The sequence below is a fragment of the Triturus cristatus genome, chromosome 9, assembly GCF_964204655.1.
Source record: "Triturus cristatus chromosome 9, aTriCri1.1, whole genome shotgun sequence".
Taxonomy (NCBI): domain Eukaryota; kingdom Metazoa; phylum Chordata; class Amphibia; order Caudata; family Salamandridae; genus Triturus; species Triturus cristatus.
In genome coordinates, this window is record NC_140592.1 from 3,229,078 (window position 1) to 3,254,450 (window position 25,373).

Genomic DNA, 25,373 nt, shown 5'->3' on the forward strand with positions numbered 1-25,373 from the left:
ATTGGTGAGGAGTTGGCACTCACCTAAGATGGTAACCAGTGGTTAACAGCAGAGTAAGGATTGGCGAAGAGTTGGCACTCACCTGAGATGGTAAGCAGTGGTTAACAGCAGAGTAGGAATTGGCGAGGAGTTGGCACTCACCTGAGATGGTGAGCAGTGGTTAATAGCAGAGTAAGGATTGGCAAGGAGTTGGACTCACCTGAGATGGTACCACTCTCTCCTCCAGCTTCGAAGGGATCCCCCAGGCTTGCCTCTGAGTCAATACTGGGAAAATCAAATCCTGCAGGAAAGATCAAGGGTTAGAGTTTTATCTGTTTTATACAATCGTACAGGACTTTTTCCTAATCTAGTCTCAGAGCAGATGTTCAAGGAGTTACCTCTGTTACAAGGGTTTATGCTAAGCAACCACTTTTGCCCTTCTTTGAATTTCATAAAAGCCATGCCATGGATTATTTGCAGCAGCACGTACACAAATTTTCCAGTTCCGTTTTTTAAAGTTCAAATACCAGAAATAGCTGGCTTTAGGGACACTAAGTGTGTGTGATTTTGTGCGTTTACGCAGACGACGCAGTTGTGTTATCTAGGATGGCAAATGCACTTCAATACCTGCGGAGATTGTTACTCTCTTTATGAAGGATTTGGATTTAAACATCAATTGTTCAAAATCATATGTCAGGACGTGTCCCCCTGGAGGGGGACAAAGATCGCAGCTCATTCGACTGATGCTTATTTGGGTCTTCCATTTGCCTCATCCCCAGACTGGAGATCTCTCCGCTCTGTCAGATCCCCACAATTGACTAGATCACTGGAGGCGGTCCACAGATTTGCCGCCAAGCTTGGCGGAAAATCAATTAAGCCCATACTTGAGATACAAGAGTCCAAATTACACCTGGCAGTGGTGGAAGAGACAAAAAGAGAATGGATCGGGGGCTACAGTGGCTACTGTGCTCCTTGGCCTCAGTGTGGCCTTCGACACAGTTGACCATTTGATACTTTTAGATACGAGTTGGTAGCAGAAGCGGCCTGTGCAGGTAAGAAAGGTGGGGCGGGGCACAGGGGGGGACACAACAGACGATGAGGGAAAATTATTTATTTACTTTTTTCCTTGTCGCCATCTGTCGAGTCCCCACCTCACCGCTTTTTACTTGCACGGGTCGCTCCTGGTTAGTAGGGTCGGTATCACAGGGAAAGCCAGTGAGTGGGTTGGGTCCTTTTTAAAGGAACGAAAATTTCACGTTTTTGACAGAGACTGCTGCTCAGATATCTTGCCAGTGGCATGTGGGGTCCCGCAGAGGTCCTCACTGTGCCCCGTGCTGTTTAATATATATCTTCAGCCTTTGGAAGACACTGTGGCAACTTTTGGGACCTCTATAGTCTCGTATGCAGACAACACCCAGCTGGTGTTCTCTTTGGCACCAGACTCGGAAACTTCACCATCTAATCTTGGACCCTGTTTGGATCAGGTGGCCAGCTGTATGAACAAGTCCTGACTAAAACTTAATGGAATGAAAACAGAATTAATGATCCTTGGGAATAATTCCAGCATCCAACAAGGTCTGAGCTGACCTATTGGCCTTGGTTCCCCTTCCCCATAAGGCTGTTATAAAACTCACCCATGGCAGATACATCAAAGGGTGTCACCGGAGTGACACCACTCACTGGAACTACTCACCCACGGCAGATACAACAAATGGTGTGACTGGAGGGACACCACTCACTGGAACTACTCACCCACAGCAGATACAACAAATGGTTTGACTGGAGGGACAACACTCACTGGAACTACTCACCCACGGCAGATACAACAAAGGGTGTGACCGGAGTGACACGACTCACTGGAACTATTCACCCACGGAACATACAAGAAAGGGTGTCACCGGAGGGACACCTCTCACGGGAAGTACTCAACCACGGCAGATACAAGAAAGGGTGTCACCGGAGTAAAATCACTCACTGGAACTACTCACCCATGGCAGATACAAGAAAGGGTGTGGCTGGAGTGACACCACTCACTGGAACTACTCACCCATGGCAGATACAACAAAGGGTGTCATCGGAGTGACACCACTAACTGGAACTACTCACCCATGGCAGATGCAACTAAGGGTGTCACCGGAGTGAAACCACTCACTGGAACTACTCACCCACGGCAGATACAACAAAGGGTGTGACTGGAGGGACACCACTCACTGGAACTACTCACCCACAGCAGATATAACAAATGGTGTGACCGGAGTGACACCACTCATTGGAACGATTCACCCACAGAACATACAAGAAAGGGTATCACCGGAGGGACCCAATTCACTGGAAGTACTCAACCACGGGCAGATACAAGAAAGGGTGTCACCGGAGGGACACCACTCACTGGAACTACTCACCATTGGCAGATACAAGAAAGGGTGTCACCGGAGTGAAATCACTCACTGGAACTACTCCCCCATGGCAGATACAAGAAAGGGTGTCACCAGAGTGACACCACTCACTGGAACTACTCACCCATGGCAGATACAACAAAGGGTGTCACCAGAGTGACACCACTCACTGGAACTACTCACCCATGGCAGATACAACAAAGGGTGTCACTGGAGTGAAACCACTCACTGGAACTACTCACCCACGGCAGATACAACAAAGGGTGTCACTGGAGTGGCACCACTCACTGGAACTACTCACCCACGGAAGATACAAGAAAGGGTGTCACCGGAGGGACACCACTCACTGGAACTACTCATCCATGGCAGATACAACAAAGGGTGTCACCGGAGTGAAAATACTCACTGGAACTACTCACCCATGGCAGATACAACAAAGGGTGTCACCGAAGTGAAACCACTGACCTCACTGGAACTACTATCCATGGCAGATACAACAAATGGTGTCACCGGAGTGACACCACTCACTGGAACTACTCACCCATGGCAGATACAAGAAAGGGTGTCACCGGAGTGACACCACTCACTGGAACTACTCACCCATGGCAGATACAACAATGGGTGTCACCGGAGAGACACCACTCACTGGAACTGCTCACCCACAGCAGATACAACAAAGGGTGTCACCGGAGGGACACCACACACTGGAACTACTCACCCATGGCAGATACAACAAAGGGTGTCACCAAAGTGAAACCACTGACCTCACTGGAACTACTCACCCATGGCAGATACAACAAAGGGTTTCACCGGAGGGACACCACTCTCTGGAACTACTCACCCACGGCAGATACAACAAAGGGTGTCACCGGAATGACACCACTCACTTGAACTGCTCACCCACGGCAGATACAACAAAGGGTGTCACCGGAGTGACACCACTCACTGGAACTACTCACCCACGGCAGATACAACAAAGGGTGTGATTGGAGGGACATCACTCACTGGAATTACTCACCCACAGCAGATACAACAAATGGTTTGACTGGAGGGACAACACTCACGTGAACTACTCACCCACGGCAGATACAACAAAAGGTGTGACCGTAGTGACACCACTCACTGGAACTATTCACCCACGGAACATACAAGAAAGGGTGTCACCGGAGGGACACAATTCACTGGAAGTACTCAACCACGGGCAGATACAAGAAAGGGTGTCACCGGAGGGACACCACTCACTGGAACTACTCACCATTGGCAGATACAAGAAAGGGTGTCACCGGAGTGAAATCACTCACTGGAACTACTCACCCATGGCAGATACAAGAAAGGGTGTCACCGGAGTGACACCACTCACTGGAACTACTCACCCATGGCAGATACAACAAAGGGTGTCACCGGAGTGACACCACTAACTGGAACTACTCACCCATGGCAGATGCAACTAAGGGTGTCACCTGAGTGAAACCACTCACTGGAACTACTCACCCACTGCAGATACAACAAAGGGTGTCACCGGAGAGACACCACTCACTGGAACTACTCACCCACAGCAGATACAACAAAGGGTGTCACTGGAGTGGCACCACTCACTGGAACTACTCACCCACGGAAGATACAAGAAAGGGTGTCACCGGAGGGACACCAATCACTGGAACTACTCATCCATGGCAGATACAACAAAGGGTGTCACCGGAGTGAAAATACTCACTGGAACTACTCACCCATGGCAGATACAACAAAGGGTGTCACCGAAGTGAAACCACTGACCTCACTGGAACTACTCACCCATGGCAGATGCAACAAATGGTTTGACTGGAGGGACAACACTCACGTGAACTACTCACCCACGGCAGATACAACAAAAGGTGTGACCGTAGTGACACCACTCACTGGAACTATTCACCCACGGAACATACAAGAAAGGGTGTCACCAGAGGGACACAATTCATTGTAAGTACTCAACCACGGGCAGATACAAGAAAGGGTGTCACCGGAGAGACACCACTCACTGGAACTACTCACCATTGGCAGATACAAGAAAGGGTGTCACCGGAGTGAAATCACTCACTGGAACTACTCACCCATGGCAGATACAAGAAAGGGTGTCACCGGAGTGACACCACTCACTGGAACTACTCACCCATGGCAGATACAAGAAAGGGTGTCACCGGAGTGACACCACTCACTGGAAATACTCACCCATGGCAGATACAACAAAGAGTGTCACCGGAGTGAAACCACTCACTAGAACTACTCCCCCATGGCAGATACAACAAAGAGTGTCACCGGAGGGACACAACTCACTGGAACTACTCACCCACGGCAGATACAACAAAGGGTGCCACCGGAGTGGCACCACTCACTGGAACTACTCACCCACAGAAGATACAAGAAAGGGTGTCACTCCCTGGAACTACTCACCCACGGCAGATACAACAAAGGGTGTCACTGGAGTGGCACCACTCACTGGAACTACTCACCCATGGAAGATACAAGAAAGGGTGTCACCGGAGGGAGACCACTCACTGGAACTACTCATCCATGGCAGATACAACAAAGTGTGTCACCGGAGTGACACCACTCACTGGAACTACTCACCCACGGCAGATACAACAAAGGGTGTGATTGGAGGGACATCACTCACTGGAAGATACAACAAAGGGTGTCACCAGAGTGACACCACTCACTGGAACTACTCACCCATGGCAGATACAACAAAGGGTGTCACTGGAGTGAAACCACTCACTGGAACTACTCACCCACGGCAGATACAACAAAGGGTGTCACTGGAAGGACACCACTCACTGGAACTACTCACCCACGGCAGATACAACAAAGGGTGTCACCGGAGTGACACCACTCACTGGAACTACTCATCCATGGCTGATCCAACAAAGGGTGTCAACGGAGTGAAACCACTCACTGGAACTACTCACCCATGGCAGATACAACAAAGGGTGTCACCGAAGTGAAACCACTCACCTAATGGCAGATACAACAAAGGGTGTCACCGGAGTGACACAACTCACTGGAACTACTTACCCATGGCAGATACAACAAAGAGTGTCCCTGGAAGGACACTACTCACTGAAACTATTCACCCACGGCAGATACAACAAAGGGTGTGACTGGAGGGACACCACTCACTGGAACTACTCACCCATAGCAGATACAACAAAGAGTGTCACTGGAGTGACACCACTCACTGGAACTACTCACCCAAGTCAGATACAACAAAGAGTGTCACTGTAGTGACACCACTCACTGGAACTACTCACCCATGGAAGATACAACAAAGGGAGTCACCAGAGTGACACCACTCAATGGAACTACTCAACCATGGAAGATACAACAAAGAGTGTCACTGCAGTGACACCACTCACTGGAACTACTCACCCATGGAAGATACAACAGAGAGGGTCACCGGAGGGACACCACTCACTGGAACTACTCACCTACGGCAGATACAACAGAGGGTGCCACCGGAGTGGCACCACTCAATGGAATTACTCACCCACAGAAGATACAAGAAAGGGTGTCACTCACTGGAACTACTCACCCACGGCAGATACAACAAAGGGTGTCACCGGAGTGGCACCACTCACTGGAACTACTCACCCACGGAAGATACAAGAAAGGGTGTCAACGGAGTGAAACCACTCACTGGAACTACTCACCGATTGCAGATACAACAAAGGGTATCACCGAGTGACACCACTCACTGTAACTACTCACCCATGGCAGATACAACAAAGGGTGTCACCGGAGTGACACCACTCACTGGAACTACTCACCCATGGCAGATATAACAAAGGGTGTCAACGGAGTGAAGCCATTCACTGGAACTACTCACCCATGGCAGATACAACAAAGGGTGACACCGAAGTGAAACCACTCACCTTATGGCAGATACAACAAAGGGTGTCACCGGAGTGACACAACTAACTGGAACTACTTACCCATGGCAGATACAACAAAGAGGAGGGACACTACTCACTGAAACTATTCACCCACGGCAGATACAACAAAGGGTGTGACTGGAGGGACACCACTCACTGGAACTACTCACCCATAGCAGATACAACAAAGAGTGTCACTGGAGTGACACCACTCACTGGAACTACTCACCCAAGGCAGATACAACAAAGAGTGTCACTGTAGTGACACCACTCACTGGAACTACTCACCCATGGAAGATACAAAAGGGTGTCACCGGAGTGACACCACTCAATGGAACTACTCACCCATGGAAGATACAACAAAGGGTGTCACTGGAGTGGCACCACTCACTGGAACTACTCACCCACAGCAGATACAACAAAGGGTGTCACTGGAGTGACACCACTCACTGGAACTACTCACCCATGGAAGATACAACAAAGGGTGTCACCGGAGTGACACCACTCAATGGAACTACTCACCCATGTAAGATACAACAAAGGGTGTCACTGGAGTGACACCACTCACTGGAACTACTCACCCAAGGCAGATACAACAAAGGGTGTCAGTGGATTGACACCACTCACTGGATCTACTCACCCACGGCAGATACAACAAATAGTGTCACCAGAGTGACACCACTCACTGGAACTACTCACCCACAGGAAGTACAACAAAGGGTGTCACCGGAGTGACACCACTCACTGGAACTACTCACCGACAGCAGATACAACAAAGAGTGTCCCTGGAGTGACATCACTCACTGGAACTACTCACCCATAGTAGATACAACAAAGGGTCTCACTGAAGTGAAACCACTCACTGGAACTACTCACCCACAGCAGATACTACAAAGAGTGTCAGTGGAGTGACACCACTCACTGGAACTACTCACCCACAGGAAGTATAACAAAGGGTGTCACCGGAGTGACTCCACTCACTGGAACTACTCACCCAAAGCAGATACAACAAAGGGTGTCACTGGAGTGACACCACTCACTGGAACTACTCACCCACAGCAGATACAACAAAGGGTATCACTGGAGTGACACCACTCACTGGAACTACTCACCCACAGCAGATACAACAAAGGGTATCACTGGAGTGACTCCACTCACTGGAACTACTCACCCACAGGAGACACAACAAAGGGTGTCACTGGAGTGACACCACTCACTGGAGCTACTCACCCACAGGGGACACAAGTAAGGCTCTCATGCCTGTGTGATTTACACACCTCTTGGGGATACAAATGGTCTTACTCCTGCCATTCTTCCAGGGCTCCCTACATTGGCCGGGCTGAGGGACTCTTCATCTGCGTCTTCTTCTTTAATGAAGGTTGAAGCCACCTCATGACCTGTAGTAAATGAAACAAGAGTATTAGCCGGAAGTCCTGCAAGGCAGTCAAACCTATTCCGCTTTCCAAACATTAATATGTTTTCAATAAAACACATGAAGAGTAATTATCCCCCAGATGGGACGGGGCTTAGTGAACGGCACCTTCCCCTTACTCTTCAGAATTCCTCTCTCTCTCTACTTTCATCTGCTGTAGGAATTGTAGGAAGAAACTGTGACAGTGAAGCAGGAAGCCTGGCATGTCACAGCCCCTCTATAAGCACCAATGTAAGAGAAGAACCGGACAAGAAGGGTCTAAACAGGACAACTTCAGAATCCTTTGAGAGAGAAACAAGGGTCATCTCTGAGCATGTGGTGGGCTTCGAGGTGTGAGATACAGCTGTACTGTAGGTATGATCTCTGAGCTCGTGGTGGGCTTCGAGGTGCAAAGTACAGCTGTACTGTAGGAACGATCTCTGAGCTAGTGGTGGGCTTTGAGACGCAAGGTACAGCTGTACTCTAGGTACGATCTCTGAGTATGTGGTGGGCTTCGAGGCACGAGGTACAGCTATACTGTAGGTACAATGAGCTGTGAACGGACATCGACATCAGAGGTTTTCATTCCAACTCTTTGTCAGATAGAAAGCGAGGGAGGTGCTCACATGCTCTGAGGGTAGGGGGCACATATAGGCCGTGGTCTTCTCTTTGGGTGCCACTGCCCCGCTGAGTCACTTGCCCTCAAGTAGCAGTCGAGAACTCTGCCTTAGCCCATCTTTTTTCTGGGGTGCCCTAGTGCAGACGCGGGTAGGTGGCCCTCATGCAGGCACACGTAGGATGCCCTCATGCAGACGTGGGTATGGGGCCCTCATACAGGCCCGGGTAGGGTGCCCTCATGCAGACACGCGTAGGATGCCTAGTCAGCCAGGCAGCCATACTAAATTCACAGTGAAGAGAGAAATCCAACAAAACTTATGTAGTAACTTGGAAGAAGAAGAATAGAGTTTGGGGGGCAGAGAACACAAGCCACTCCCCTTTCTATGGTGAAGGTCACACCCCATATGCTCTGGACAAAAGGATGGAGAATAGGGGTGTGACAAGTGTGTTCCTCCTATGAGAGGTCCTTGTGTCACCGATACTCTCCCTCTGGAAAGGGGCGGGGGCTCTGCCCCTCCCCCACCAGCTCCGTCTGTCTGTCCCGCTCTCACATCACTCATGGTTCTGACCTGGATTCAAGGAAAGCAGCATTTGCCATCCATCTTACTCTCACCAGGGGTCAAGGTCCACAGGTGTCAAGAGGTCAGCCAGGGTACTCGTAGAAGTAAAGCCTTTATTCTGGCTGCGGATCCATACAGGATGGGGGCCCGCTGCAAACGTGTGGGGTACAAGCTGTACCTATGTCCCAGATCCAGCCCAGGCCAAAGCAATGAAGATTCACAGACATGGGAAGGGTACTGGCCAGTAGGCACTGCTGCTGGAGGTCCCTAAGTATCACCAGAACAATTTAGGAGGCTCCATCCGGGAGAAGGGGGTCCCCTCTGTGGACACCATCTTCACTAGAAGTAGGATCTTCCTTCTCTGGGACTGGCAGTCACTCTTGAGAGAAGGGGGCTCCCCTCTGTGGACACCATCGTCACTAGAAGAAGAGCCTCCCTTCCCTGAGACTGTCAGCCACTCTTGGGAGAGGGGGGTTCCCCTCTGTGGACACCATCTTCACTAGAAGTAGAGCCTCCCTTCCCTGGGACTGGCAGTCACTCTTGGGAGAGGGGGGTTCCGCTCTGTGGACACCATCTTCACTAGAACTAGAGTCTTCCTTTCCTGAGACTGGCAGTCACTTCCGGGAGAAGGTGGTCCCCTCGGTGGACACCATCTTCACTAGAAGTAGACTCTTCCTTCTCTGGGACTGGCAGTCACTCCGGGGAGAAGGGGTGCCCCTCAGTGGACACCATCTTCACTAGAAGTAGAACCTCCATTCCCTGGGACTGGCAGTCACTTCCGGGAGAAGGGGGTCCCCTCAGTGGACACCATCTTCACTAGAAGTAGACCCTTCCTTCTCTGGGACTGGTAGTCACTTCGGGGAGAAGGTGGTCCCCTCGGTTGACACCATCTTCACTAGAAGTAGACCCTTCTTTCTCTGGGACTGGCAGTCACTCCGGGGTGAAGGGGGTCCCCTCGGTGGACACCATCTTCACTAGAAGTAGACCCTTCCTTCTCTGGGACTGGCAGTCACTCCGGGGAGAAGGGGGTCTCTCGGTGGACACCATCTTCACTAGAAGTAGGCCCTTCCTTCTCTGGGACTGGCAGTCACTCCAGGGAGAAGGGGGTCCCCTCTGTGGGCACCATCTTCACTAGAAGTAGAACTTTCCTTCCTGGGACTGGCAGTCACTCTGGGAGAAGGGGGTTCATCTCGGTGGACACCATCTTCACAAGAAGTAGAACCTCCCTTACCTGGGACTGGCAGTCACTCCGGGGAGAAGGGAGTCACTCGGTGGACACCATCTTCACTAGAAGTAGAACCTTCCTTCTCTGGGACTGGCAGTCACTTTCGGGAGAAGGTGGTCCTTCTGTGGACACCATCTTCACTAGAAGTAGAACCTTCCTTCTCTAGGACTGGCAGTCACTTCCGGGAGAAGGGGGTCCTTCTGTGGACACCATTTTCACTAGAAGAAGAACCTTCCTTCTCTGGGACTGGCAGTCACTTCCGGGAGAAGGGGTTCCTTCTGTGGACACCATCTTCACTAGAAGTAGACCCTGCCTTCCCTGGGACTGGCAGTCACTCTGGGAGGAAGGGAGTCACTCGGTGAACACCATCTTCACTAGAAGTAGAACCTTCCTTCTCTGGGACTGGCAGTCACTTTCGGGAGAAGGTGGTCCTTCTGTGGACACCATCTTCGCTAGAAGAAGAACCTTCCTTCTCTGGGACTGGCAGTCACTTCCGGGAGAAGGGGTTCCCTCTGTGGACACCATTTACACTGTAAGTAGGACTTTCCTTCTCTGGGACTGGCGGTCACTTCCAGGAGAAGGGGGTCCCTATGTGGACACCATCTTCACTAGAAGTAGAACGTTCCTTCTCTGGGACTGGCAGTCACTTCCAGGAGAAAGATGTCCCCTCTGTGGACACCATCTACACTGGAAGTAGAAACATCCTTCCCTGGGACTAGTAGTAATTTCTGGGAGAAGGTTTACAAAGCCCTGCAGCCATGGGCTCTCTCTCCAGGAACACAGAGGTGTCACTGAGGTTCTCTCTAGAGGGCCTAGAGATGCACCTCATGCCTGGAGGCGTGTCTGGGGAGGACAGACCCTACCTGTGACTGTGATGGAACATCTCTCTGCTCCACTCCCTTCAGTTCAGCAGATCCTTTCACCTCTTCCATTCAGCTGTGCTTGAGGCTCTGGTACCCAGCTCTGGACACTGCAAGGACTTTCTAATTACTTTATGCGTGTGGGGGGCTCAGATGGACCTCCCTATCCATCCACCCAAGAGGGGACACCCAGGCTGCAGTGAACTGTTTTCAACCCAAGCATTCTTTGGGCCCTTCAGACTAGAGCTGCAATGTTTGTCAATCTCAGATTCCTGCCTCCAATCCTGCAACTTCAAATTCCCATTGAGTCCTTGGCCCAACCCTTCCATCTGTGCCTCCACGACTCCAGTCCAAAGGCTGCCATCTCTCCCTGGAATGGGGCATCTGCTGCCTGGCTCCCTGGTGCCATAACCCCTGTGCAGCCTCCACTTAGGACCCAGGATGCCTACCTCTCATCAGGAGCCCGAACCAGGCACTGCCGGGCCTGGACTACTGAGATGGAAACACTCCAGGCTCGATGCCTACAGACTCATACTAACTGATGAGGATAGCGAGCCCCAGCGTGGAGCTCCTTGGAATACAACTAAATACTCATGACGGCTCCATCCATACATGACATCTCCCTCCACTTATGACAACTCCATTTATTCATGACATCGCCCTTCACTAATGACATCTCCCTCTACTAATGACATCTCCCTCTACTAATGACATCTCAACCCATCCATGACATCTCCCTCCACGTATGACATCTCCCTCTACTAATGACATCTCCACCCATTCATGACATCTCCCTCCACATGACATCTCCCTCTTCTAATGACATCTTGACCCATTCATGATATCTCCCTCCACATATGAAATCTCCCTCTACTAATGAAATCTCAACCCATCCATGACATCTCCAGCCACTCATTACATTTCCCTCCACTTAGGACATCTCCCTCCACTCATGACATCCCCCTCCACTCATGACATCACACAAGTGAATGGTGTCCCCCTCCCCCTTTGCTTGACATGCAGCGTCTACAAGGATAATTTACACTCCTTTCAAACCTGAATGCCATCCTCAGTGCCACAAAGGGAGTCTGTCCTCATCAGAAACACCAACCTGGCGGGCTCTCTCAGCCTTTTCAAGAACAACAATAATACTTGTTTACCTAGAACTTCCTAGCTCCTTCCGTTGTTTCTGAGCACTTTCCTTAACAGATGTAATTATTACCTAGTTTAATGGACCTCTGCTATATCTTGTGTATTTTCTCTATGCATCTTCCCTCATGTAAATGCTTTATTCCATCTTGCATTCATATATTTTTACGTGTCTATAAAGGGGGAAGGTGTTATATCGTGTGTACTATTCTATGCATCTTCCTTGGTGCTTGAGTCCTTGCTGTTCAGCCAACATGAATGTGCTGTGTGGAATGGTGGAGTGGTGGTGATGCAATGGAATGTGTGGAATGGTGGAGTGGTGGGTGATGTGATGGGATGTTAGGGATGCTGGAGAAATGGATTGTGTGGAATGCTGGAGCGGTGGTGATGCATAGAATGCTGGAGCGGTGGTGATGCAATGGAAACATTGGAATGCTGGAGTGGTTGTGATACGATGGAATGTGTGGAATGCTGGAGTGGTGGTGATGCATGGAAAGTGTGGAATGCTGGACTGGTGGTGATGTGATGCAATGTGTGGATTGCTGGAGTGGTAGTGATGCAATGGAAACGTTGGAATGCTGGAGCGGTGGTGATGCATGGAATGTGTGGAATGCTGGAGCGGTGGTGATGCATGGAATGTGTTGAATGCTGGAGTGGTATTGGTGGGATGAATGTGTGGAATGTTGGAGCGGTGGTGATGCATGGAATGTGTAGATTGCTGGAGTGGTGGTGATGCGATGGAATGTTAGGGATGCTGGAGTGGTGGTGATGCATGGAATGTGTGGTTTGCTGGAGTGGTGGTGATGCGATGGAATGTTAGAGATGCTGGAGTGGTGGTGATGCGATGAATGCGAGGAATGGTGGTGATGCGATGGGATGTGTGGATTGCTGGAGAGGTGGTGATGCATGAAATGTGTGGAATGCTGGAGTGGTGGTGATACGATGGAATGTGTGGATTGTTGGAGTGGTGGTGATGCGATGGGATGTGTGGAATGCTGGAGTGGTGGTGATGTGATGAATGTGTGGAATGCTGGAGTGGTGGTGATGAATGGAATGTGTGGAATGCTGGAGTGGTGGTGATGCATGGAATGTGTGGGATGCAGGAGCGGTGATGATGCGATGGAATGTGTGCAATGCTGGACCGGTGGTGATGCATGGAATGTGTGGAATGCTGGAGCGGTGGTGATGCATGGAATGTGTGGATTGCTGGAGTGCTGGTGATGCAATAGAATGTGTGGAATGCTGGAGTGGTGATGATGCATGCAATGTGTGGATTGCGGAAGTGGTGGTGATGCTTGGAATGTGTGGATAGCTGAAGTGGTGGTAATGCGATGGAATGTTAGGGATGCTGGAGTGGTGGTGATGCAATAGAATGTGTGGAATGCTGGAGTGGTGGTGATGCATGGAATGTGTGGGATGCGAGAGGGGTGATGATGTAATGGAATGTGTGGAATGCTGTAGTTGTGGTGATGCGTTGGAATGTGTGGATTGCTGATGAGGTGGTGGTGCGAAGGAATGTGTGGGATGCTGGAGCAGTGGTGATGCATGGATTGTGTGGAATGCTGGAGTGGTGGTGATGTTTGGATTGTTAGGGATGCTGGAGTGGTGGTGAATGCTTTGGAATGTGTGGAATGCTGGAGCGGTGGGATGCGATGGATTGTGTGGAATGCTGGAGTGGTGGTGATGCGATGGAATGTGTGGAATGCTGGAGCAGTGGTGATGCATGGAATGTGTGGGATGCGATAGGGGTGATGATGTAATGGAATGTGTGGAATGCTGTAGTTGTGGTGATGCGTTGGAATGTGTGGATTGCTGATGAGGTGGTGGTGCGAAGGAATGTGTGGGATGCTGGAGCAGTGGTGATGCATGGATTGTGTGGAATGCTGGAGTGGTGGTGATGTTTGGATTGTTAGGGATGCTGGAGTGGTGGTGATGCGTTGGAATGTGAGGAATGCTGGTGATGCAATGGAATGTTAGGGATGCTGGAGTGGTGGCGATGGGATGTGTGAATTGCTTGAGAGGTGGTGATGCGATGGATTGTGTGGAATGCTGGAGTGGTGGTGATGCGATGGAATGTGTGGAATGCTGGAGTGGTGGTGATGCAATGGAATGTGTGGAATGCTGGAGCGGTGGTGATGCAATGGATTGTGTGGAATGCTGGAGTGGTGGTGATGGGATGGAATGTGTGGAATGCTCGAGTGGTGGTGATGCATGGAATGTGTGGAATGCTGGAGCAGTGGTGATGCGATGGGATGTGTGGATTGCTGGAGAGGTGGAGATGCAATGAAATGTGTGGAATGCTGGAGCGGTGGTGATGCAATGGAATGTGTGGATAGCTGATGTGGTTGTGATTCTTTGGAATGTGTGGATTGCTGAAGTGGTGGTGATGCATGGAATGAGTGGAATGCCAGACTGGTATTGATGCGATGGAATGTGTGGATTGCTGGAGTAGTGGTGATGCGATGGAATGTGTGGATTGCTGAAGTGGTGGTGATGCATGGAATGTGTGGAATGTTGGAACGGTGGTGATGCATGGAATGTGTGGATAGCTGATGTGGTTGTGATGCAATGGAATGTGTGGATTGCTGGACTGGTGGTGATGCGATGGAATGTGTGGAATGCTGGAGTGGTGGTGATGCATGAAATGTGTGGAATGCTGGAGCGGTGGTGATGCATGGAATGTGTGGAATGCTGGAGTGCTGTGGTGGGGTGAATGTGTGGAATGTTGGAGTGGTGGTGATGCATGGAATGTGTGGATTGCTGGAGCGGTGGTGATGCGATGGAAATGTTGGAATGCTGGAGTGGTGGTGATGCATGGAATGTGTGGAATGCTGGAGCGGTGGTGATGGGATGTGTGGAATGCTGGAGTGGTGGTGATGCGATGGGATGTGTGGATTGCTGGAGAGGTGGTGATGCATGGAATGTGTGGAATGCTGGAGTGGTGTTGATGCGATGGAATGTGTGGAATGTTGGGTGGTGATGTGATGGAATGTGTGGAATGTTCGAGAGGTGGTGATGTGATGGAATGTGTGGAATGTTGGAGCGGTGGTGATGTGATGGAATGTGTGGAATATTGGAGCGGTGGTGATGCAATAGAACGTTAGGGATGCTGGAGTTGAGGTGATGCGATGGAATGTGTGGCATGTTGGAGGGGTGGTGATGTGGTGGAATGTGTGGAATGCTGGAGCAGTGGTGATGCTATGGGATGTGTGAATTGCTTGAGAGGTGGTGATCTGTTATTATAATAATAATAATCCACATTTGTAAAGCGTGAACAATCACCCATAAGGGTCTCTAGGCGCTGGGGGCCGTTGGGAAGATTAAGCAAGCTATTGCCCAGAGTCACATGGTGCTGGGCTAATCTGCCGCCGGCACCGGGGATCAAACCGGGATCCCCAGATTCCAGAGTCAGTCGCCCTGGCCACACCTCTTCCCAAGGAATCTGTTGTATGCTGGAGCGGTGGTCATGCATGGAATGTGTGGAATGCTGGAGGGGTGGTGATGTGATGGAATGTGTGGAATGCTGGAGCGGTGGTGATGCAATGAGATGTGTGAATTGCTTGAGAGGTGGTGATCTGATGGAATGTGTAGAATGCTGGAGCGGTGGTGATGTGATGGAATGTGTGGGATGCTGAAGTGTGGAATGTTGGAGCGGTGGTGATGTGATGAATGTGTGGAATGCTGGAGCGGTGGTGATGCAATAGAATGTTAGGGATGCTGTGTGGAATGTTGGAGCGGTGGTGATGCGATGGAATGTATGGGATGCTGGAGTGGTGGGGATGCGTTGGAATGCTTGGGTGCCTGTGAAGGTGGAGAGAGTCACGTTGAGTTTGGGCTGAGCAGCAGGGAGGCTGTTCCTGGTGGGGTGATATATCCTAAGGACTAAAATGAGTCCCTCCTGTGAAAATACTTATCTGCAGCTGAGACAAATAAATCCTCTTCTGTAATTCACACCTCGTCTACCAGACGTTCTTTACAACAAACTCATTTAATGACCTTAGAAGATAGAAGGCTACGACGGCCTTGCTCCCGATTACCGCCCATCTCAGCAGAGCGCGTTTAACTCACTTACCCATCCCATGGTTTCTATTTTAACTCCTACAAATCCTTCAGAGTTAAAAAGAGCAATCCGCTTGGCACCAGTTCTCACTCCTGCACAACATCAATCTTTGACTCCCAGCAGTCAGAAGACCTGCTTTATCCCATAGCGAGGTCGGAAGCACGCACCTCACTGCCCTCCTAGACTTCCCTCTCACAGACACCTTCCAGACGGTCCCTGCCTCTTCTTCGGATAATGGAAACCCAACCACACTACGGTCTATAAAATACCAGAGCACATCTTACGTAGATTCTGTGCATCACAGCGACAGACAGGCAGGCAGACAGCAAACAGCAAGGACACAGGCACGCACGCTCGTTCACACAGAAAAACACAAAGGTAAAAGAAAAGGGCTGTTAGAGTTAAGTAAGGTGAGGATATTTTAGCTGATGTTAAAAAAAACTGGAAATTCACTGAAAAAAAACTAAGGTTACATTGATGTTATAGTTAAGTGTTGAAATAATACAACAAATCGCACTTAAAAAATAAAAAAAAACTGAAATTCACCAGTTATGGTTTGCTGACCTAGCTAACTGTAAAGTTTTCCCTCGCCATGCACTTCTTATGACCACACAAATTACATCACATATGACGTCACTGATGACATTACATGATCCAAGCCACTGCTTCTCGCCTTACTGCCTGGTAATTAAGGGGCCATAAACATATAAAGTATAGATATGTACACGCCCACGTATGAATCAGAAAGACTGTAGGGCTGGGGACAAGTCTCTTTAACACTTTATCTCCCAGTGAAATCTCAAGTGTGAACAGTATTTTATTTAAATAAGGTAGGAACTGAGCACAACTAGTGTGAGTTACAGACAAAGGATTCAAAGAGGTTGCTGACTAATTCAAAGGGCCCTGAAGCGTCTCCTTACAAAACACCATTCACCTGCGGATTTCTGTGCACAAAAGAACATTACAGGGTTGTCATGTCGTGCTATCAACAATTTCTAAATAAACTGGAGATTTATAAAGCGCAGATATTTATTTCTATAGGTTTAGTGAAAATTATGAGACAGTATACATTGCTGTAGAATGTATAATCTATAGGTGACTCTCCTATGGATGGTTCGTGTCGCAGAATGATTGTCTACAGCATTCTGTTCATTTTAGGAATGTCTCCCTGTGGGGTTGTGCCTGCCTTATGATTGGCTCATGTATAGATGTGACGCCACGGGCTTACCATTCTATGTCAGATGGGATATTTGACAGGCATACCTCCATTAACATAAATAATGACGAACCCTTTTTTGTACAGAATTCAAGGTTCGATAAGTTGTTGATCTCTTTAATATCTACAGAACCATTACCTTACGCGCCACAAGACCCGTAAAACAAAAGCCCAATAGATGCTCCAAGTGGGTGATTTCACAGACGTCTCGTAATCTGCTTGTTCCACTTGTTGCAAAACGTTACACCCATTAGTACAACAAAGGTTACGGGAAAGAGGGTCCACGGGTACCTTGCGGATCAGCGTTCAGTATGAAAAGCTTACAGCAAACTGTCATGGCCATTGGATGATGTCATCAATGATGTGATTTGAGATGACATCACTGATGTCATTATTGATGTCACTTCACATGTTGAATGATGTCCTGTGTGAGGTCATTGGGGTCATAAGCAGTGCGTGGCGAAAGAAAACTTTATAGTTAGGTCAGTAAACTGTAACTGGTGAATTTCAGTCGGTTGTCGCTATTATTTCAACACCTAATTATACTAAATATAACATCACTTTAACCTTTGTTTCTTTCAGTGAATTTCCATTTTTCATCAAATTCACTCAACTTGAATTATAAGCAGCGGGACAAGTATTTTTTCTCCTACTAGTGGAAGGCAGGCGACCCTGCTGTGAATTGCATGTTTGGTCACATGGCACCCTCTATGCACGATACGACGTATGTGTTTGGCCCAAAGTGGGGGATGTACCTGGAGTATGTATAGCCCAGATGACTGTGGGCCACTGGAATCAATTTTGGGATCTGGGCTGAAAACATGGACTACATAACGGCGGTCAGGGGTTGGCTTCCGGATGAGAGAGGCACATTGGTAGCCTTCCTGAAGCTTTTGTGCTCAGCCAGACCCCAGAGTGCAGGAGGCCTGGAGACAGCGGTCTCTTTAGAAATGCAGGGGTGGCCTCTTCCCATGTTCCTTTCAGGTGTGATGTCCCTCAGGATCGCAGGTGGTGCGGCAAGACTGAAGACTTTAGAAACAGGAGCCGCGTCAGGTCCTCCAAACCCGGGCGCACGGCCAGCAAATGATCAGTCGACAGAGTTCACATAAATTCTTCAGGTTTAGTCTCTGTTTCATCCATATGTGATCCTGTTCAGTCCATTTATTTCCATTTTTCAACATTAAGTGCCACACTCAGGCTTTTCTTTGGAACATAAAGAGTCATTGTTCGTCATAACTCGCTGGTGCACTGATGTGGAGCGAGAGAACACAGGTGATGTCTGTTTCTACTGGGATGGTTGTCACATGGTGTTGGATCCCATGGTTTTATTTAAAAGTTCTCTGCACATTTGCGTTGGTTCACACAGCGTTGTCCAGTTTTGGTGTGGGAGTGCAGACGTGCATATCGTTGCAGGTACACTTGTTGTTTCAATTTTAATAATGCTTCTGGTTGTAAGTGCACACATGCGTGGTCTTTGGTATGTTGCACGTCAGGATTTGACACAATGCATAGGTTCGCGGTTATGTTGAGTAAAACAGATGGGATTATCATTGTTATTTTAGAGTAGGGGGCTTACTGAAGTTACATAAGGGGTCTCTTAGTAAACTTACCTCCGCAGTGATACAGATGTACTCTAGTCAAGCCCTGGGGGAGCCCTATATGGGGCACAGATCTGCGGATACAAAAAAGATCAAAGATCTGAAACTTGAGGAAAATCGCTTCTTGAGGTCGATAATGAGTCTTCCTGCAAGCACCCCATTGATCCCCTTGAGTTTGGACACTGGGCTGAGACCAATTTCTGATCAAATAGAATTAAGACCCCTTATGTTTTGGAGAAGGCTCTGGATCACTACCGAGCAGTCCTTATACTGTAGAGGATTAGTGGAAATTCTTAGCCACCCGTGCTCTGTCCGATTCTGTTGGATTAAGCATATAAGAGAATTTTTTGAGGCGATGGGACTTGCAAACATGTGGAGCGACCCTGGGGGCTCATGTCCAGGCATAAGTACAAAGGATTTGAAATACAAATATGGGTCTTACAAGCTTTAAAGTTCTCATGCACATGGCACTTTAACTTGTTCTTTTTTTACAGTATAAAGATTTTTATTCAATAGAATAATTCATGGCCGCTGTTGAACCAAAGTTGGCTAAAAAACTGTTTGTACAATTTAGTTTTGGTACACTGCCCCTTCGTGCATTTACATCTGGCTGGACAGAAGCTGCCAACCCTAAGGATCAGAGTTGCCCCCGCTGTGGTCACGACAAAGAGCCCGCGCCTCATTTGCATTTTCCTGCCCTTTTTATAGTGGACCTAGGTTGAAATGGTTAGCCGCCATCTGTAGGAGTTGGTGTCCAAGAAACCACAAGGAGGCGTTTAGGACCCCAAACGAAACCAGCTCCTCCCTTGGCCTTTGCAGTATCGAGGTTCCGATGATCGCTTGGTTCTTATGAAGCCGCGATATCTCTGTATAAAGGGGGTCGGCCAGTTTACTCCAGTGTGGCGTCTCTAGACCAGCTATATCATGTGAATCTTTCAGGGCATTTGGAGTTCTATAACATGATTTGTAAATAATGTAATTTATTTTTAATCAGATTGTACAAGTTTGATAGTTTCATGAATGCTTTAATATCTGATCTTTTGTATGTTCATGCTGTTTTAATTCAAGGATGTATCTCTTTTATGGGATCATAAAAACCGAAATAAAGAATAATCAAAGCAAAAAAGAAGTTCTTTTAGATGCACGCGTGGGTTTGGTGTTTTTCAGATTACACACCGCTGTGGGCAGTTGATATACCTGGAGTGTCATAGAACAGTCGAATGTCTGTTTTTGCGCCGGGGTTGAGGGTTCTCCTAGAATTGTTCGCATCTTAGTGACGCCTGAAGAAGGGAAGCGCCCGAAATGCACTGGGTCTGAACATTCAAACTTGAGTTATGGAGAAGAATGAATCTCTTTCTGTTCTGAAGAAAAGCCTGAGGCACTCTGGAACCTAATGTGGATAACTACTAGGAATGGAGGAAAATGGACCACATATGGATTGAAGAAAGACTAAACCTGAAGAATTTATGTGAACTCTGTCGACTGATAAAAACTGGCTTTGCACCCTGGGTTTGGGGGGCCTGGCGCGGTTCCTGTTTCTAGACACATCTTCATGCGCATTCCAGGGCAGGACGCACTTAGAACGCCTTTGAGCATTCGCAAACTTTCGCGGCAAATGTGGTGTGCATGCTACAACTTTTTCCAGTTAAGACTGAATACTTGCCACGTCCTGTTCTTTCTCTCATTCCCTGAGAAGTGCTCCCAACAGACTCACAAGTGTAGATGGTGACACCTTTCTTCCCTTGGGTGCCCTCGCTTTGGGTCTCTTTGAGCAAGAGATTCCCGCCGCGCCCATCCATCCTGCTGACACGAGAAGACAAAGACGGTGTCAGTAGAATCCACAAACCCTGTCTGTAAATAAGGTTTCAAAGGGGGACTGAAACCCCAAGTTCTAAGAGCGACTCCCCGCAGCAGAGCCTTCTGAGATCCAGAACTGGTGTCGCTGACCAGCAGCCCCCCAGGTGAGCGGACATCACCTGGCGACATTCTGCTAGTGGAGCCAAGGAGGGCGAGGAAACTGCCTTGCTGCTGAGAGCGGGGCACTGAAAGTGACCCCGTAGGAGGATACTGCCCAGAGAAGAGGGCTTCTAAAGAAATCACACCTGGCATTGACACTGTGGTGCCCAGAGGGACATTGGCACTACAAGAGGCCATGGTTAGGTCCTGTGTCCTGCCTTTGATATCTGTATCTCCAGCTGTTCCCAGCTGTGCCTCGAGTTTCCCTCGGTTGTTCTCTCTGGCTTGGAGGGGTGGTGGGGTTCTTGTGTGTATCATGTTTGGTCATCACCTGCATCAGGGGGTCCTTTACTGAGAGCCTCCTCCTCAATGTCCTGAAGGCCTCACCTTGCTCCCCGACGAGCTGCGGGCTACTCTGAGCAGCATCGTGACCAGCGGTTTCCCTGCTCTGTGCTACTCTTGCAAGTGTGCCTTGTTGGACTTGGCCCTTCTGGCAAGTTCACCCCTAGAACTTTTTGCATTTATCCTAGCCTTTTTCCTATGTTGTATTAGTGGTTTTAGGCCTCTAGGCGCCTTTACACTGTGTCCCAGTGGAAAGTGTGTGTGCTCTGTGTATGTTTTAGTGAGACTGACTTGCCCTCCCATAGGAATGCATGGGGGATCTGAGTGACCGTGTTAAGTCCTGATGTGAGAGGAGTGCAGGGTCGAGTTTGGTATGTGCGAACTCGTGAGATTGAATGCTGCGCAACGATGTGTGCGGTGTTACTGTGTCTAGTGTAGAAGCGCCACTTCTAGAAGCTGGCATGTCTGTGTAATAAATGTGCAGTGACTGTCTGGCTGGTGATTGGCTGGTGTGTCTGGCTCCAGGAGTCAGGATAGGTCTGCCCCGGTGGTGAATGGAGAGATCTGCATATTGATGGCAGGGAGGAGTACACCTGGGACCTGAATAGGGCTGGGCTTTCCCTCCAATGCTGGCTCCACCCCCTGTGGTGCGTCTGATGTCCCTGGCTTGTCCTGTGAATAGGGAGAGGGGCTGAGCAAAACAAAGTGCTCAGGAACCAGTTGCATCTGGTTCGCCCCTTCCCTGCACCTTTGGAGACAAAGGATTCTGTGTATAAAAGAGGGGCTGTGACCCCATGAAAATGTTCTTGTTCTTGGACTCGAATCTGCCAGCGGCGTGCTGCTGCTGGGGCCCAGGGGAAGGCTTGCCTCCCTGGGCCCTGCCCAGCCCCTGGATGCCTGATTGACTTCTGGGACCTTTTTGGATTTATTTTCTTTGCCCCAGGACCTTTGCATTCTTCTAGCGCTGGGGAGCGCTGTAACTTAATTAGCCCCCTTTGATTTGAGAGGGAGCCTCTGGGCCTTGTCCTTGCAGCGCTGGGCTGCGATCATTTTCTAGGGAATCCCGATGTAGGGATTCTCCCGCTGTCGCTGATTTCATAGCAGGAGCCCTAGCGGGTTCCCACCCCGCTTTATATAATTTTCAACGAACGGGAGCCTACCCCGCTTTTTGTTTAAACTTTGAGAGGGAGCCTACCCCTCTTTTCCACCGAGATCGCCGCTGCCGTCCGCGGCCCGCCTGGTTGTGGGCGGGGCTGCCGGACGGAAGTGGAAGTGCGGGCGTAACGTGTTGACGCGGGGCTCCCATGCCCGAAGGAGAGCCCCGCAGTGACGGCTGGATAGAGAAAAAGCCCCGGGTCCCAGGAGGGGGCCCGGGTGAAGAATCCAATGGATCCAGGCGGGAGCCCACCCCGCACTGGACCTTGAGGGGAGAAGTGGCACCGCAGCCTGTTCCCACGAAGGGGGCGCGAGGCACATTGCCAGTGCCTGCCCCCGCCGCATTCAGGAGAAGAGTCCCCTGCGCCGGAGCCCGGTGAGTAAGGGCTGGGCAGGGGACAGGGCTGCATATCGCTCCCGCTCCACAAAGGGAGCAGGTTTTGTTTTCGGTGCGAGGCACCGAGTCAGAGCGGCCCCGTCTGTCAGCGGGCCGCTCCACCAAAGGGGGCATTATTGTTCTAGAGCCCCAGAGGGCTCCGACGACGGGCATAATTGTTTCTAGAGCCACAGATGGCTCCAACGTTTAGGGGCAAGTTATTTCCAAGCACCGTAGGGGCCAGAGGGCACCGAGGTGCCATGCCCCTATTCTTTGTTGTCTGCTGCCCCGATGGCCAGGGCACTCCACGTTTTGGGGGCACATTTCATTTATTTAAAACGCAAGTGCGCGCCCCAGTGCTCAGGGCCAGTCCTTCTTTTTCTGTATTGGCGCATATTGATTTCAGGAGCCCGTGCGCTCCATGGGGACATGTTTGTTTTCTGAGCCAGATGGCTCCAACATGGGGCACATTGGTTTCCTCATATTTGACTTCCACAGCTGCGCAGGACTTAGTGCCAGCTGCAGCGTTTAGGCCCTGTTCTTGTCCCCAGCTGCCCAACAAGTAGTGAGCAGCTGCTACGTTTAGGTTCTGGTGCAACCTGGACCCTAATGTGATTGAAGTACTATTGTGTTTTAATGCTTTGGGTGTTAGGAAATGTACCGTGTGTAGTATGTTTTGCACACCCTGTGTTAATGCTTATGGTGTTAGGGAATGTACCGTGTGTAGTATGTTTTGCGCACCCGGTGTTAATGCTTATAGTGTTAGGAAATGTACTGTGTATAGTATGTTTTGCGCACCCTGTGTTTTATACCTCTAGATATGATTTCTGCATAGGAGGTTGTTTTACCTGTTTAGGTTTATGTTAGGGAGATTATACTTCCCTGTGTGATGTACGCCCCTAGTGTAATTATACTTAGGAGGTAGGATCTAATGCGTTAGACTGGTGAGAGATTGCATAATGTGTTATGCCCCTGTGATGGATGCAGGATAGGTTTTATACCTGATTCTATTGTGATAATGCTGAGGTCATTATTGCCCCAGTAGTTACTGGTTGTGCTCTACAGTATAATTTGTGTTACAGTTGGTATATGTTCTACATTTACAATTGGTGATTTGTGCTAATTCTGACAGTGGTCCATGTGGCCCTGTCTTGTGTAAATAGTCCCCTGTAAAATTCTGCCCAGTGCCAGTTGGCACAGTGTAAATTATGTGATTATCATCTAATGTGTTTATTATAATACAAAGGCTATTTTTTTATATATAACCTTGAGTGGAGTTTCCTTTGTGGTGGGCCTAGGGTGTTGTTGCTGTGTGCGCGCGCAAACGCTTTACACATTGCCTCCGGGATAAGCCTGACTGCTCGTGCCAAGCTACCAAGGGGGTGAGCAGGGGTTATCTTTGGCGTGTAACTCCCCAGCCCTGACTTAGAGTGGTGGTCTCTGCCTGGCTTTGGCGCAAGCCTTAGCCAACCAGAGATCCCATTTCTAACATGCCTTATGACCTTTGCCGCCCTGGTTAAGTCATTCCTGTATCGCAGTCTATGTACTTGTGTAATACTGCGTACATGGCGATAACATGTTTTTTCTTATGTAGGATAAATCAATTGTGGACAATCAATTTATCAAGAGGTCTAAAGTGTGCGTGCCTGACTTCTGAGTGTCTAGCCCCACCCCCTTTCCTGTGCAAGTCTTTCCCCGCCCAGCTCCCCTGAGTGTCACGTGCCGACGAATTGTATTAGGTGCTCAGTTGTCTCGGCTCACAGCAGGGGGCCAGGAGCACTAGAGGCTGTAATCCCTGTGTATCCCAGGTCACCCAAACCAGATTTGAGAGTTGGGCTCAACCTTACAAACAAGGAGTGGACAAGCAATACACCCGTTTTGTGTCAAGTTTCCAGAGAATGCCTTCCGGTTGATAGCTCGAGGTTAGGACTTACTCTTACAGAGCTCCCGGCCCTCTATGACGCACATTGGAGGAGATGCTCCCAGCTACAGATGATGTGTAAGTATGTCAGGAATGCCAAATCCTTATTGCAGTGTCATTCTGTGGGATAAGACGAGGATTAAGAAGTCAATTGGGTTCTGACGAATCACAAGGAACCCACGCTTGCGGCAAGAAGGTCCGGATGAGCGAGGCCTGCCTGCTCGAGGGGAGAGGGGTGTGGTGGCTTGTGCCACACCACTTCTAGAAGGCCGTGACATCTGGTCCATTGCCAGTCTAGAGTGGTGGGTGTCACTGGGGAACAGATAAAAGTAGGTGGAGGTGGCTCCATGCAGCAGCAATGAGGTGGTGGAGTAAGGCTCAAGCCCCGGCACTCTAGGGAGAACTAACTTCAGAAGCCCAGAGGGGAGGCTTAAATGCTACAATTTAACCCACACCCTAGGCAGACAACTGGCTGGTCCATGCAGGAAGTCACCGCATATTGAAAGTCAGGTGGGCAGGTGACTGCAAGTGCTGCAGACGAATGAGGTCGGAAGATGAGAGTAGTTGGAGCCAAATGTTTCCACGCAATGGGGCGCAAGAGCGACGCAACTGATAAGTTAGATTTTTCAAGCCATACAAGACCTTC

At 49.5% G+C, this 25,373-nt stretch overlaps 1 protein-coding gene across 1 annotated transcript in view; it reads right to left on the bottom strand.

Annotated features, from left to right (window-relative positions):
- Positions 1-25,373, bottom strand: part of LOC146797223 (zinc finger protein 777-like) — a 108,233-nt gene that overhangs the window by 34,998 nt on the left and 47,862 nt on the right. The window contains exons 4-5 of the mRNA XM_085624176.1: positions 7,558-7,677; positions 200-280 (exon numbers count right to left, since the gene is read on the bottom strand). Of these exons, the coding sequence (XP_085480302.1) occupies positions 200-280; positions 7,558-7,677 (201 nt within the window). The remainder of the gene's footprint in view (positions 1-199; positions 281-7,557; positions 7,678-25,373) is intronic.